Genomic DNA, 14,355 nt, shown 5'->3' on the forward strand with positions numbered 1-14,355 from the left:
CTCTGGAGCGGAAACAGAAGTGTGAAGACAATGCCCTGCGCCGTTCGTCTCGGGGCGCTGTTCCTTGGTCGCGCCCTGCCCTCCCTAGGAGTTGGATAAGCCCGAAATTGTTCAATTTGGGCTTCCTGGAAAACCTGGGGCTGGCCGGTCTCGCACTTCCCATTCAGGCCCATTCTGTCACATCCGCCAGGAGCAACGTCCCCGCCCCCGGTGTGCCTATCACCATCGCAGTGGTCCAGCAAGCTGCCTGGCCAGAGGTTTCATGTCTCACGAGCGCCTCCCGGACTCCCTTCTGGAAGCCTTTTTCCTTCCAAGGGAAGGAAATATACATACGGAGGTGGGACCAGGCTGAGGCAGAGCAGGTAAGTCTCAGGACGTCTGCTTCTTATGGATTGTCAACATTCCTCCCACTCCCACCCCCCACCCGCCCCCAATTCAGGGGTACATCCTTCCGGGGGAATTCTCTATGTCCGCTCGTGCTTTATGCCGGGATACACTTGGAGGGGAGAAGGGCTGCCTCGTAGTAGGAAAGGGTGACCTGTATTAGAGGTAGCACATCATTTCGAGCTTCCCCACATCTTCCCACGGGAAGACTGCAAGGGAAGGAGAATAGAGACAAAACCAAGGGAATAAAGGGTGTTCTACCAGGAACTGAACTTAGTTTCCTGTGATGTTTCTACAGGTTCCAGGGGTACCCAATGAACTTGGGGCACTTTCAGGAATAGAAGCTTTTCAACTGTTGATGAATTCCTGAGCCCTAAAAGGTCCTGGAGATATTTCTCTCACTCCAGAGGAAGAAACAGTAAAAGTAACCTGGTGAAGCTCCTGAAAACAGTGAAAGTAACCTCCTGAAGTGGGGAGCTACCCCTGTTCTGTTCAGGAGCATGCTTAGTTCCTTCTTGGTGCCCATGAAAACTCCTGGGAAGATCAAGTCTGTTTTAACCCCCGCATCCTCAGTCTCTGGCATATAGCAGGCATTCAAATATCTAACGAATGTGTTGTACTATTTGTACTTAAATGGCAAGCAGGGCATAGAAGGCACTAAAATAACCTCTTCTACGGTATCACAGCGTTGGGCAAATTCCAGAGGAGTAAGTGAAAATTTCCAAGTCAGCTCAGACTTGGTAAACAGCTATAAGTGCTCAACAAAATGTAATCTTGGTATTAGGTTTAAGGGAGCAGGGGAGCTTTTGCTCAATTTTTCTACACACTCAATTCTTTATTATGTTCTTAAGGGAACACTTCACCCTTCTGCATGTCATCCTTGTGCAGGGACCATGTTTCCCCGTATTGTCCCAAATTTAGCATATGTGCTGCTGAAGGGAGCACTTAATTTTCATACTCATCAGATTGGGGGGAAAGGGGACTTAACGGTTACTAGAGACAAGGTGTGAGCTTTAAGTAACCATTTAAAATTAGCTGCAACACTGAGTAACTTTAAATATCCTAGCAGATGGGCAGACACTGAAATCAAGGACAGCCTTTGGGTCCAAAGCTGTAAGCCCCTGGGGTGGGAACCTGTGTCACATAGAGGGAAGAGTTAGAGCAGTATCTAGTTCTGCATCACTACTACTTCAAAACACTGACGTCTTGGGCCTGTGGCATCCCAGCCTTAATAAATCCCTCACCATTTATTAGAAGTTACAATCAAGATCAGTTCAGTGCTAGAAATGCAATAGTGCTTTTAATTATAGTTACCTTCTCATTCTACAAACTCACTAGGAAAGAATCCCCATCAAGTATCTTCTGTTGAATAAGTACCCTTTTCCTCTTAAGTGATTATTCATTAATAAACTTACTTGGCTTCTAAATGGAACCCTACATTTAACTTCAAGCATCCAAATGGTGTGAGTATAGGCCAAATACACAGAGGTCATGAGTTATAATTTTTCTTCTACTCCAGTGAGTCTTAGTAAAAGCATTAAGCCGGCAATCCCTGAGGGAAGGTATGGCAGAAGAGGAGGGGAATCAGCCATGAAAGAGGAAAGCCATTCTTGGTTGGAACCCAGGACCCTTGAGGAAGCAGCATCAGAAATCAATCAATCCCCAATGACACACTCCACCCAGTCAGTGCAGCCACAGGACATAGGGTGAATTCAATCCAAACGGTTATTTATTCTAAAACTGGAAGCTACCGTCGTGCCTACATTTTTGCCAGAATGTTGTAGTGACAACAGGGGAGGAAAAAGTTACAGGTGTAAACAATGACACAGTTACATTTTTTTTTTTTAATGATAAAACCCTTTTTTACTGGCCACTTCCAAGAATGCTTTACAGGTTGTGCAAAAACATTTACAGGCTCCATGTGGTGTTTGTTTTTCTCACAAGCTTTTCCATCTACAGTAACTACGACAGACGTCCGATTAAACACTAAACAAGCCTTCTAAGGAAAACAAGGCTAGAGATCCCTCCTGTTAATCCACATTTTCCCCCTTAACATTTTTTTTTCATAATAAAAAGACAAAAACAAAACCCAGACATCTACTGTTGTTTTGAGTGATCTCTTGGACTAAACTGACAAGGACGTGGCAGTTTCACTCTCCACCCACCTAGAAAAAGTTTTTTTTTTTTTTAAAGATGACTTTCTAGTGTCAAAAATTAACAGCAAGTACCTCCCCTAACCCTCCTCCCTCCAAACCCCAAAGCGGCTTAAACTTCGTCTCCCTGGCCCTGAGGGCCTAGCATCCCTAAACCACGTCATAACTATAAAAAGATGCTGTATGCTGAGGACTAAACATTTGAAAAGGGGTGGCAGCTTCTGCCTCAAATTCAATTTTCTGTTACAACATAATCTTGTCCTAAGGGAATTTCTTTGGGCTCCAGTTTTTATCTCCTTGCCCTGCTACTATGAGCAAAGCTTTCTCAAAAACTCCCTTAATAATAATGAAAAGTTAGTGGGTTACAGAAAAGTTCATGCAATCACTTCACCCACTGCCACACACAAATCCATTTGACAGCACCACACAAAAAGCAGGTGCCAAGAGAAAGGACACATCGTTAGGGGCAAGCAAACATTATCGCCTACTAGCCACCCATTCCAGCCTCCAGGTCAGAGGTACTTGTGGAGCAGAAGGGTGTGTCACTGACAGGGGCAACTGGAGGGCCAGGATGAGGGCCTGGGCACCCTCATGGGCGTGGAGTAACAGTGGGAGAAGGAGAGAAAGATCGAATCTCAGCGCAAAATTTTAAACAGAGAACTGCCCAGGTGAGGAAATGACAGTGAAGCATTTTCTAGTAGCACAACCCAGGGTTCTCGCTAGTGTGTGGTGTTCGCTGAGTAAGCTCTTGGCTGAACAATGCTGAGCAGGAAGGTGAATTAAAACTGAAGCTCAGTATTGAAAGAACATTCTCCTATCCCACCCATGTTCTTGAACCAGCAACCTGAAGTTGTCTTATCAAGAACTGGGAGGGTTTTTATGGTAAAGTTAACATACAAAAACTAGCCCAACTGAAGTCTCCTGGCTAGAGGCCTCTCTGGGGACACGCAGGGAAAGCACCCCAGGAGGAATCCTGTTTTGGGAAGTTGGGAAGGGGTGCTTCCTTTCATGCACACGCTACACACGCTCACACTCACGCTCTTCCCCCAAGTTTCAGCAGCCCCTCTGAGCTGCCTCCCACCCCCCACCCTCCCCTTTTCTACTCACTCTCTACCTGTGTATCAAAAAAGCCAGCAGGGCCCTGGCCCTCCGCACTGTATAAAATAGCTGCTATTCTCAGCACCCGGGCCTGGTTGCCCACACCACAGGATTCACCTATATACACATCCTGCTGCAGTGAAAAGAATCCTGCTTCGTTTCTGTGTGAGCTGAAACCCTGAGAAACGTTCCTTCTCTCGAACTATAAGAGGACAGATTCTCTAACAGAGATGATTTCAGAGACTTACCACCTGTCTCAATCTTGGAAGACAGAGTAGAGACTGGCAAATCACAATCTTCAGGCTGAGGGCTGCAATCCCAACTCTTCCCCAAGATTTTATGGAAATCCATTAACTGGCTGCAAGCTGTTCTGCTCTGCAATCAGGGACAGTCCCTGTGCCTCCCTGGCCTGGGATTCTATATAACAGAACCACCCAGGTGGCAGTATCCATGCCTCAGCCAAACAGCACAAAGGCACGGAACGTGGAGACAGGGACACTATGGCCTCCCAGCCCACCAGACCACTTATCCCAAGAGGGAAAGGTCAGTAAAGAAAATACAAACGGTTAGTTGGTGCAAGTGATTGATAAGAGCCAATCGTTTATTGTCACTGCCCCAGTCACAAGCTCTCCCTCCATCCCCACTCCTGCCTGCTATGGAGAGTGCCCTCACAGCTTCCTTCCCCGCCCTCTCCGACCACCTCACCATCACTCTCCCTCACTCGGCTGCCAGTCCAGCTGCCTTACAAAGTCAGAAGGGTGACATTTTCAGTTCTTTTCCTGGCTGACTGCAGGGTATAGGACAGGCAGCCCTAAGTGCTGCTTTCTGCGCAAATGTTTTTTGATTACAAATATCTAACTAGGTTTGAAATGTTTTATAGAATAAGACAATATTCTTTTCAACAAACTTTAAAAAAAATGTACAGTTTCGTTGTTTCCGCCTCCCCCCTCCCCCACCCCTGCTTGCGCACCCTCCCCCCACCGCCCCTCCCCGGCAGCTCAGCCCCACCCAGACAGCCCCTGTTTTCCTTGGTTGTGTTTTGGGGGGGTGCTTAGCACCCCCAGAGATTCAGCTTCATGGCTGACAGGCGACAATGGCAGGGGCTTCACCGATACCCTTGGTAACCGTAGTAGTTCCTGTAGTATCGGTCTCTGTCCTGGGGGTGGTGGTAGTAGTAATTCGGCCACTAGAAGAGAGGGGAAACCCCGTCACTCGGAGCCACAGCTGGTCGAGGAGAGGCATGACCCGCACTCCTCCGGTCCTGCCCCCCTTGCCTCGCTATCCCCAGGTGATACTTACATCCCGATTGTACTGTCTGTAATAGTCTCTGTATCTGTTGTAGTCATAATCTCGCCCATAATATCGATCATAGTCTCCCCTGTATCGATCGTAGAAATTACGGTAACCCTGAGAAAGGAGAAAGAGAAGGGGTGAGGATTTATGGGGTTTTCAGCATCAGAATCCACTGCTATCCCCCATCTTAAACGAGACACATCTTAGCTTCATATCATAAACAGGCTTAATCTTCCCATGATAAATTCTTCAGAGGAATAAATGAAATGGGCAAAACCCTAAGCCCTGAGAAAACAGCCCAAACCACTCTGCTCCCCCAAGCCAATAGGAATGGCTATCACGGCCCAGAGGGAGGAGCAGAAGGAGAGCTGCACTCACCCCTCTGTTTCCAGACTGCCCCCAGTACTGCTGCCCGTAGGCCCGGTTGTCGTAGCCTCGGCGCTGCCCGCCCACTGGAAGAGAAATGGAGAGCGCGCTCAGACAGCTGGCGTGGGGTCCTGGCTCCACATCTGAGTGGAAATCAAAAAGTCGGAGCCAAAGGCAATTCTGAGGGAATAGGAGGCCTGCTTCTGTCAGGCTTACACAATGTTAATTAAAGCACCAGCCAGGATCTTTTAAAAAGTCTGAGAGGGGAGGGCAGAGGAATAGAGACACAAGAAAACCAAGCCACCTTGCTTCTGAAGCTCCCCAATTCCTGCAAAACATTTAACATGGCTAAAGGATACATGGCAGAGTCAGAAACAGGAGTAAAAACTGCCATTCGTAAAGTCACAGACCTTCAGCCCTGGAAGGGATCTTGGACAGCATATAACCCAGACCCACCGTCTTAGACAAATGAGCCCAGTCTAAGTGATGAGCTCTTCCAGGGGAGGAACTGCTGGTATTCCCAGTGCCTAACACATAGCAGGCACTCAAAATTTTGTAGACTTAGACTTATAATAACACACACACACACACACACACACACACATTTTTAATGGGCAGTGAATGCACACTGGGGGTGGGGGTGTTAACTGGCAAACTAGACATTCAGGATGGAAAATAATTCCATTAATAGCCTAAGTTACTTTGTAATCTAAAAAATTACTGAATAATGCATTCACTTTCCGGTCAATACAGTTGGGATGATCCAATAGACAAAACAAGACAAGAAAACTTAAGATGAGGCCCTGACTGCACTGCAGAAGTCCTTCAAATAAACTACAATAGTGAAGGGGGAATCCGTATGTAAAAGTGAAAACTAGGCAAATGAGAAGACTCAAGCATTGCTTTTCAAGGAAACAAAGACTTCTGTTGAAAAATAACTACCTTCGGTTGAAGGGTGATGGGAAAAGCACCAGAAGCAGGCGGTAGAGTACACAGGAAGACATGAGCTCTGTAAAGCAGGGACTTCCTTACTGCCAGTGACTGGACATGGTCGGCCTGGCCTGTGCTTGTGGGGCTGGGCACTCAGCACAAAGAACAGACTGAGGCTGGGGCTGGCAGTGCTCCAGGACTCACCATAGCCTTGGCCTCGGCTTCGGTTCTGCCGGTTGCGCTTGTTTCGATTGTTTCGGCGGTTTGTCCGCTTCTCCGAGGGGGGCAGCAGCTTCCTTGCCTCCTCCTTGTACTTAGTGACAATGGGCTGAGCTTCCTCCTTCTCCAGCTCCCCGTATGTCACCTCATCCATATAGTCGCATTTTTCAGGCAGAGAGAAGTTGGCTGTAAGAGTGAGAGAGAAGCTTGTGGGCCTCCAAGTACATGGATGGGTAAGATCTCATTATGAAAAGTCCACTGCAGGAAGAATACAAACACATGCTGGGTTCACTCTATAAGTCTTCCCCAAACTGTAGCAGCCTTAGACAGACGGCTATCTGCAAACTGTAGATTTACAAGTTCTCAAGTGATCCATAATAAATTAAAAGTGAACTGAGTTAAGGTTTCTTATCAGGACAGAAACAGGCAGTCAGAGGCTAAAAGTAACTGAGAAACTTTGGTGTTGGTTAAATAAGATGCTAACAAATACACTTTTAAAAGAGACTTAATGAGGGAGGAGGGTATAACTCTGTGGTAGAGCACATGCTTAGCATGCATGAGGTCCTGGGTTCAGTCCCCAGTACCCCCATTAAAGGTAAAAAAGAGAGACTCAAAGAGAAACTGACCCAGGCCTAAAGGCACGTACTCATCTTTACAAGGAGAACAGAAAACAAGAGTACAGGGTCTCATTTACCACATGCGTATGATGGGCCAGCACATTCGCCAGTCTAGACACTAAGTTCAGAGGCTGAGTCCCACTGGAATTCAGTTCAGTGAGGGTCTCCTGATTCTTAGATGAATCAGTTAGAGCTCATTTTTACAAAACCGAACTTAATTCCTCCAACTGTCTGAGTATCAGTTATGGACTGGCACAGTTAATTCTGCATAAACTTGGAGACTCTGGCTCTTAGATGTGTAACAAGCTCCCGTGCCTGGGTGTTATCAGAATTCCAAGAGCTGGTAGTTGATAGGACAGGTAGGATGCCAGGAGCTGAAGGCAGCAAGGGGAAAAATCAAAACTCTGAGGTGAGCAGCAGGAAACTGGATCCAGATAGTTAGTTTCACCTTCTAGGGACCTTGCTGTAAGGCTTTGTATTGCACATACCAAAAACCGAAACAAACAGCAAAATCAAAAACAAGCCTAATGTGATACTAGAATTCAAAGTAAACTGATGAGATCATTCACTCCAACCACCACTGTATTTTAATTTGAACCACAAGAATCTCCCACCTCCAGAATACAAATTCAATGAAGGCAGAGCTCCATTTCATTTACTATTTCCCTACGTCTACAGCAGTACTGGACAAATGGAGACACCCCAAGTACTCACTAAATAAATGATTGACTCATTGAAGCCTCCACCCTGAGTTTTAATCATTCTGTGGTCTATCACCATTTCCCTTTTTGTATTTTATCAGAATGAGTCAAGGGGTTATTGCTTCTCCGTTCACTCTGCTCCTTCATTAATCTGTAAGTGATCACACCTATTAATTGACTCCTCAGATTTATACTTTAGATGTGGAGATTCACTCCAGGTGCTAAGAGGCCCTAGTAAGGGGTGCACTGACCAAGGACAGGATCCCGAACCTGTACAACTTAGCCCACCTTTCATCTCCAGCATTATAGACTCAGGCACATCATCTCCCTCCACTTCCTTCCTCAACTCCAGCCTCTTCTTCCAATCCTCCTCATTAGGGACAACCACCACCACTTTCCGAGAGAAAGTCTTGAACAGCAATAGCTTCCGCCGTTGGCCAGAGTTGTACACATTACACTAGGGACAGGAGGAACAGATGTTTTAGGAATAAAAATTAAACTCAAATTCAACCAACATTTATTGAGCACCTTCTACAAGTGAGGCCACCAGATTCAGGGTCTTATTTACACAATCTCTTTTAATTCTTTAAAAATCTACTTGTTATCCTATTTTGCACAACTTGAAAACTGAGACTCAGACAGGCCAAGACTTGTCCAAGGTCATAAACCTAGTAAGTGGTGGAACCATGAATCCAAATGAACTCCAACATTCTTTCATTGCCTCCAGTATGTTTTATAATCTGGATCCACATACTCTCTGATAAACACACTAAGTGCTGTATCTCTGAGTTCAAAAAAACATTACAACCATAATACACAACCACTTGGGTCATAATCAGGTAACCTGATTCTATTCCTCAATTTAGTCTTTCTCTACATAAGCACCCTATTTTGATTCCGAGCGATTTTATCAGATTAAATGGTTACCAAATTTTTCATCTTGGACCATCTGTTAAATTAGGTTTCTTTTGAATGTTTAAACAATACCTGATCAAGAATGAAGTTCCTCTTTGTCCGGGAAGCAATCTGGACCAGCTTACTAAGGCACTGGGAGGCTTGCTGAACTAAAAGGTCTCGGCTTTTGGGGTCCATCTCTGGCTCCTCGAGCCCCTTCATCTGATAAATTCGAGAGGAAGAGAAACACAAGAATTTATGCAGTCAAAGCCCAGGAGTCATTCGTAAATTCCACAAAATGCCACCACATCAGCTCACTGCCATTCCTCACTGCTGTGAGTGTTGTCCACTTCCTACAGGAGTCATTTCCAGTCTCAATCCGGACATATTCCAGATTTTATCAGCTTTCGGAAGTCTGACAACACAGCAAAGGGAAAAAACTCTACCTTCCATACATACTACAAAATCATTTCTTTATTTGTGGGGCCCTGGTTCTCAGACATTTGAAAGACCAATACCACTGGGAAAAGACTATGAGTTTCTTGGAACCTCAAGAGCAAATACCACAGCTGACTAACTTCTACCAGAAACTCACCCTCATTTGATTGAGCACAGTCTCAGCTCCCAGGACATTGTATCTTTTCTCAGGGTTTTCCTTTGCGTATTTCAGTGCCCACTGGGTCTTTCCAGATCCAGGCAATCCCACCATCAGAATCACCTGCAAGTAAACAGAATTGCTATGAAAAATGAGTGAGGGTCACGTTTATAAAGCCCAATTTAAGAATATCCTCCCATGACCAAGTTGGATAAAGCTTTGAGAAGAAAAGCTACCCACCCACTATTCCAACAATGAGCACCAAATTTCGGCATACTGTCTAGCATACCTCACATTCCTCTAGGGTCTTGGGAGGGACCACAGTGCGCACACGCTCCTCAACAGGCACAGCATGGATGAACACAAACTCGTCTGGTGGTGGGAAGAAGGGCTCCTCCTTCTGACCAAAATTTAATTCTACAACACAATTTTTGCAGAGGACATGGGGTAGGAGGGCCCGGTCTGCCAGGGATTCCTTGTTGATACGGAATGCCACACCTAGGTCTTCTCCATTCTTGGAAAAGGAAAGTTCTACTTCTTCTGCCTCAAAATTCTACAGTGACAAAAGATAAGAGCATTTATGGGCATACAGGGTTTGAGGCTGATTAAATCTTACAATTTAATCTTTTTCTTTCTTAAAAAAAAAAAAAAAAACAAAACAAAACTCTGCTGCACAACTATGCAAGCAATGCATCAAATACAAAAAAGACAGCAGTTGATGGGAAGCAAATTGAACTCCCAGTGCCCTCCTTGCTACAAACCCATAACTTTTCAGGAGCACTTACAGCAAAGCAGCCAATGACATCATTCTCCCCAAAAGTCTGGCCAAATTCCTCAAACTGCCCACTCTCTGCCTTGAGTCCTCGTCCATCAAAACCATAAGAGAATTCATCCTCACCTAAAACAGTCAGCAGATTAGTTACCTTCACCCAAACCTTCTGCGGAGTACCAAACACTGAAATGATTAAGTTAAAATAACTTTACCAAGTTGAGGATGGGAAAAATCAACAGACCATCCAACTCGAAGGAGAGAAACCTCTGTGCAGCCTTCTTTCATTGGGAGATTCTGGGTTACCTGGCCAAGTCAGAAAAGGAACTTTCAGATACCCTGACCAACTGGAGCAAAGTCTGAGTTAGAAAGACACGATTTCGATATAAACCAAACATGACAACCATCATGCCTCAACATCAGAAACACAACTGTCAATGTACTTAAACCAAAGCCATGGGGGTCAATTTCTTCGTTACTAGAGCTAAGGTTTTCGTTAAAGCATGGTGCCTTTTTCTGCACTAATAAAATACTGGTGGGCACAAGTCCAGTATGTAGTAGTTTAATGACTAACTTAATAAATGAACGGTCTTAATGAGCTGTGTATACTACCTTGGCCTCAAAGCAGACCTTCCCCTTTGTCACTCCATAAGTACTTCTTGCCCCAGACCAAAGGGTGGGGAACTTCTCTGAGAAAAGGGGCTGCCCTCCATAGCGGTCTTTGCTCACTTGAAAATGGAGATCCGAGGTATCTGTTAAGAAAGAAGCAATCTGTTTACTCCAATGCCCAACACTTGAAGTCACCAACACAACACAAATATACCCAGTTGCCAAGAATGGATACAAAGTCTAAATCTCTTAAAAATTGCAGGCCATTAAGTTTTAATCTCTAAAATCACTTCTGATTGGCTAGAAACCCCAACCTGTCTGCCTTATACATACATGTGTCCAGGTTCACAAGAGTCTGATCCTCCTCCTCATCTTTTGCTTCTTCTTCAGGGGGTGGTGGAGACTTTGAGCTATACACATGAGAGAAAAGCAAATACAATGTAACCAAATCCTCTAATTTGAGGGATGTCTGCATGGCATCACTTTTGTTTAAACTATCAGTGAATATAAAATTCCAGCAGACGGCTTCTTTCAACAAAAGAGAAAAGGGCAACGGGAACTTTCAGGGTAGATTCAATCTGAAACTTAGGCCTATAAAAACCTATTCCATTTTTAATCCACCCCTCTTTCCAGACTCTCCAGTCAGCATCAGGTATACCAAAATCAGAGCAGACACTCCCTTCAATGAAAGGGACTGTTTCCCTCACCGGCTGTGGTAAGCCTCCTCTCGGAATTCATAGTAAGCTCGGCCATGTTCATCCTTCTCATCCCGCTGTCTCTTTACCCCCCGCCGCTCACCATCTGAGCCTGCTGGTTTTGACTTTTCACTATCTTGGTCATCTCCTACAAAAAGGAGGGAAAGAAAATCAGCAGTTTTCATACTGGAGTGTAGAATAAGCTCAGAGCCAACAGAAACTAAAGGGGGACCTGGACATCTGTCTAATCAGAAGAGCCAGGTTATTCCCAGAGCATCCACAGAATGTTTTATTTCCAAAGATCATCTTCCTGTCATTGGTTGGGATTTTATTTTATTTTTTAAAAAAGGGGACAGTATAGGCTAATTACAGCCAAGCAGTAGATAAAAACCGGGTAATTTTTGCATTCTAAATTTATCTGCTTAAATCAGGTCAAACTTGCAGATTTTCCCACCAGTATGACATAAAAGAAATATTCCATAAGTCTTTTAAAGACTTCATAGGTTAATTTTGATTCTTGACTGTAGATCTGGATTTAAACTAGACAAAATGTACATATTTTCTAACACTCTTCCACAGCTTCCTGTTACAGAAGCCTCAACTTTTTTTTTCTTTATTGAAGAATTTGCCTTTCCAGCTTTAAACCCCACAACCAACCACGTCTTTACTTACATTGCAAATGGACTCAGGTGCATATACAGAGCTGAATTTTTATCATGCATTTTTAGTGAAACTTGCAAGAGCAAACCATTAAGTCACAAGAGACCCATAAATAATACTGCATCTTTACTGCACGTAATTTGGGGCAGAAAGATGTTGTCATATATTTAGCAACATTCTTTACAAGAGGGAAAAAAAAACCCTGAATTTTTCCTTGCATTTTGTGGTTTGCAACACTAAGGTTTTTAATAACTTATTTAAAGAAGTCCTTTATCTCTCAACCTTTTTTTATCTGCTATTTGGGGTACACATTAAGTCAAAGGTTATGTAATGGCATTTTTGTTTCAGGACATAGGGCAAACGATCTGCAAGTTGCGTGTGACTGTTGTAGAATGAGTTCCAATTATACCATCAGAGCAAATAGCAACTTAAAAAATGTATTATAAAAGGAATTTAGGCAGGTCACTTCATAGTAAGAATTGGAAGCAGCTCTGGTTTTCCTTCCTACTCTGACAGACAGTTATGCATCAGTTCTAACCATCCAATCACTTCAAAGGAAGAGAGCAAGGTCACTAACTCCCTGGGGTAACTATATGTTCTCTTCCACAAGGTTACTCAATGGGCCCACCAACAGCCCAATCATTTCAATTCAGGAAGTCAGGGACCTGAAATGTAAAAGGCCACCTAAGTGTCCAACAAATATACAAATTTGCCCATCCATCCACTCAGATGGAAGATTAAAATTTAATCATTAAAAATTCTGGCAAGGTAAAACTCCTAGCCAAGTAACGTTAACTAATTTATTCTAAATGCTCTAGATTAAGATTTTCTCTTCTGCAGTTAACTATTAAACTTGACACCTTCGCACCACAGGCTGCTGAAGCAGGAGCGAAGTTAGATTTCCAGACTTTCTGTGTGGCTCAAACTCTAGTAATGTGCTTTTGATGGAGCGAACCTTGACGAAATTCTATTATTGCTTAATATTTTTACAGCGAAAAAAGTCAATAGTCAGGTAGCCCAAAGGCCGAAACCTCCAACAATCGGTCTGGCTGTCCGTGTAATCAACAATTCCTCAGCGGATTCCCGGTTTAGGAAAAGATAACCAGCACCGCGGGAGGCTGCTCCACAGGTAGCTCGTAAGCAGTTCTCATGCAAAACCGCTTACTTCCATCCACTACCACCAAGCAACCAAGTTAGGCAGGAACCTCCCTCCTGCAGAGTGGGGCCACCAGAAGTGGCCAACTCCCCCCGAAAGGTGGGTAGAGAATAAAAGCCACCTCCCCTGGCGAGTCCCACCAATCGGCGAGGGGAATCGGACCCCGCTGTGCAAGGCTCAGTGCTGGGTCGGGGCGCACTCGGCAGGTTGGAGCCGGGCTCCGCTGCCAGCTCCTCACCCTGTTCCTCTGCGGCCTTGTCAGCCGGCGCCTCGGATCCCGGCGTCTCGTCCCCGCTGCGCTCCTCCGGCTCATCTTCCTCCCCTTTGCCGGTGCCCTGCTCTTCGCCACCATTTACCCCACCTGACCCGGCCGTGGCCTCCTCCGCGGGTTTCTCGGAAGCATCAGGCTCGGCCGCGGCCTCCATGGCTGCCGCCTCCGGGGGCTCCGGTGGCGGCTGCGCGGCCTGGCCCGAGGCCTGAGCAAGAGGTGGCTCTTCGTCTTCGTCCTCAAGCAGCGCCTCCTCGTCCTCCTCCTCCTCCTCTTCGTCCTCCTCCTCGTCCCCTCCCGGGCCGCCGCCCGACGCGGCCACAGGCCGAGGCTCCGCCTTGCAGGCCCCGCCGGGCCCGGCCCCGCCACCGCCGGCCTCGTCCTCGAGCATCTCGGCGTCCAGCGCCTCCTGCAGCCGCTGCGCCAGATCCACCTTGAGGCCGCGTGAGTCCAGGCCTCGCCGCTGCAGCTCCGACCGCAGCTCGGTCACTTTCAGCCGCTTCACCTCCATCGCCGCCGCCGCCTCCTCCGCCTCCCGCCGCCTCCTCCCCTGCGAACCGTCGACCGAGCCCGACCGCGCAGGCGCCGCCGCCGCCCGCCTCCGCCTCACGCGCCAGCACTGAGCCCGCGCGAGCGAGCGCACGCACGTACGCACGCAGGCAGTGAGGGCCGCGCGCAGCCTCCGCTACGTAGTGTTTGTTTCTCCCCGCTCCTCCCTCCCCTTTTCGGCCCAAACAACGCAGCGGGGAGCTGCTTCCCTTCCAGCGCCCTCGGTTCCCCTGTGGCGGGCGGGCGCGCGCCGAGGACGACAGACTTCCCTCCCTTTACCTCCCGCCCCCTCTCACCCCCTGGGCCAATCGCCGCCGGTAGCTTCACGGCGCAGCCGCACCGGAGCCGGAGACGGGAAAGGCTGGCTTCGGCTCAAGTGCCTCGTAGCACCGAGGCGTG

The 14,355-nt window shown here is 46.6% G+C and overlaps 1 protein-coding gene and 1 non-coding gene across 3 annotated transcripts; both read right to left on the minus strand.

Annotated features, from left to right (window-relative positions):
* Positions 1 to 1,227: 1,227 nt before the first annotated feature.
* On the minus strand, positions 1,228 to 1,329 carry LOC116666756. Its single transcript, XR_004323650.1, has one exon. It is a non-coding gene; the product is annotated as a U6 spliceosomal RNA (small nuclear RNA).
* A 766-nt stretch (positions 1,330 to 2,095) lies between these two features.
* On the minus strand, positions 2,096 to 14,355 carry HNRNPUL2 (heterogeneous nuclear ribonucleoprotein U like 2). 2 transcript variants are annotated; one of them, XM_032489602.1, is made up of 14 exons: positions 13,378 to 14,345; positions 11,336 to 11,471; positions 10,962 to 11,038; positions 10,632 to 10,771; positions 10,235 to 10,325; positions 10,036 to 10,148; positions 9,540 to 9,803; positions 9,251 to 9,373; positions 8,749 to 8,877; positions 8,050 to 8,218; positions 6,429 to 6,629; positions 5,307 to 5,380; positions 4,935 to 5,042; positions 2,096 to 4,821 (listed from the first exon to the last, which is right to left on the minus strand). In XM_032489602.1, the coding sequence occupies exons 1-14, from the start codon at positions 13,916 to 13,918 to the stop codon at positions 4,741 to 4,743; spliced, it is 2,247 nt and encodes a 748-aa protein (XP_032345493.1). In that variant the 5' UTR covers positions 13,919 to 14,345; the 3' UTR covers positions 2,096 to 4,740. The 2 variants fall into 2 exon arrangements, 1 of the variants encoding a protein (XP_032345493.1); XR_004323404.1 differs by lacking the exon at positions 5,307 to 5,380 and having other exon boundaries at positions 4,780 to 4,821; positions 13,378 to 14,355.

This window comes from Camelus ferus, chromosome 10, assembly GCF_009834535.1.
Source record: "Camelus ferus isolate YT-003-E chromosome 10, BCGSAC_Cfer_1.0, whole genome shotgun sequence".
Lineage (NCBI taxonomy): Eukaryota > Metazoa > Chordata > Mammalia > Artiodactyla > Camelidae > Camelus > Camelus ferus.

Excerpts from the sequence above, each read along its gene's own strand:
- HNRNPUL2 (XM_032489602.1), bottom strand. The coding sequence starts at position 13,918 with ATGGAGGTGAAGCGGCTGAAAGTGACCGAGCTGCGGTCGGAGCTGCAG. Across the intron at positions 8,878-9,250 it reads CTGTGCTCAATCAAATGAGG|ATGAAGGGGCTCGAGGAGCC; the intron begins GTGAGTTTCTGG and ends CGAATTTATCAG. Across the intron at positions 5,381-6,428 it reads AAGCCGAGGCCAAGGCTATG|TGGGCGGGCAGCGCCGAGGC; the intron begins GTGAGTCCTGGA and ends TTTCTCTTCCAG.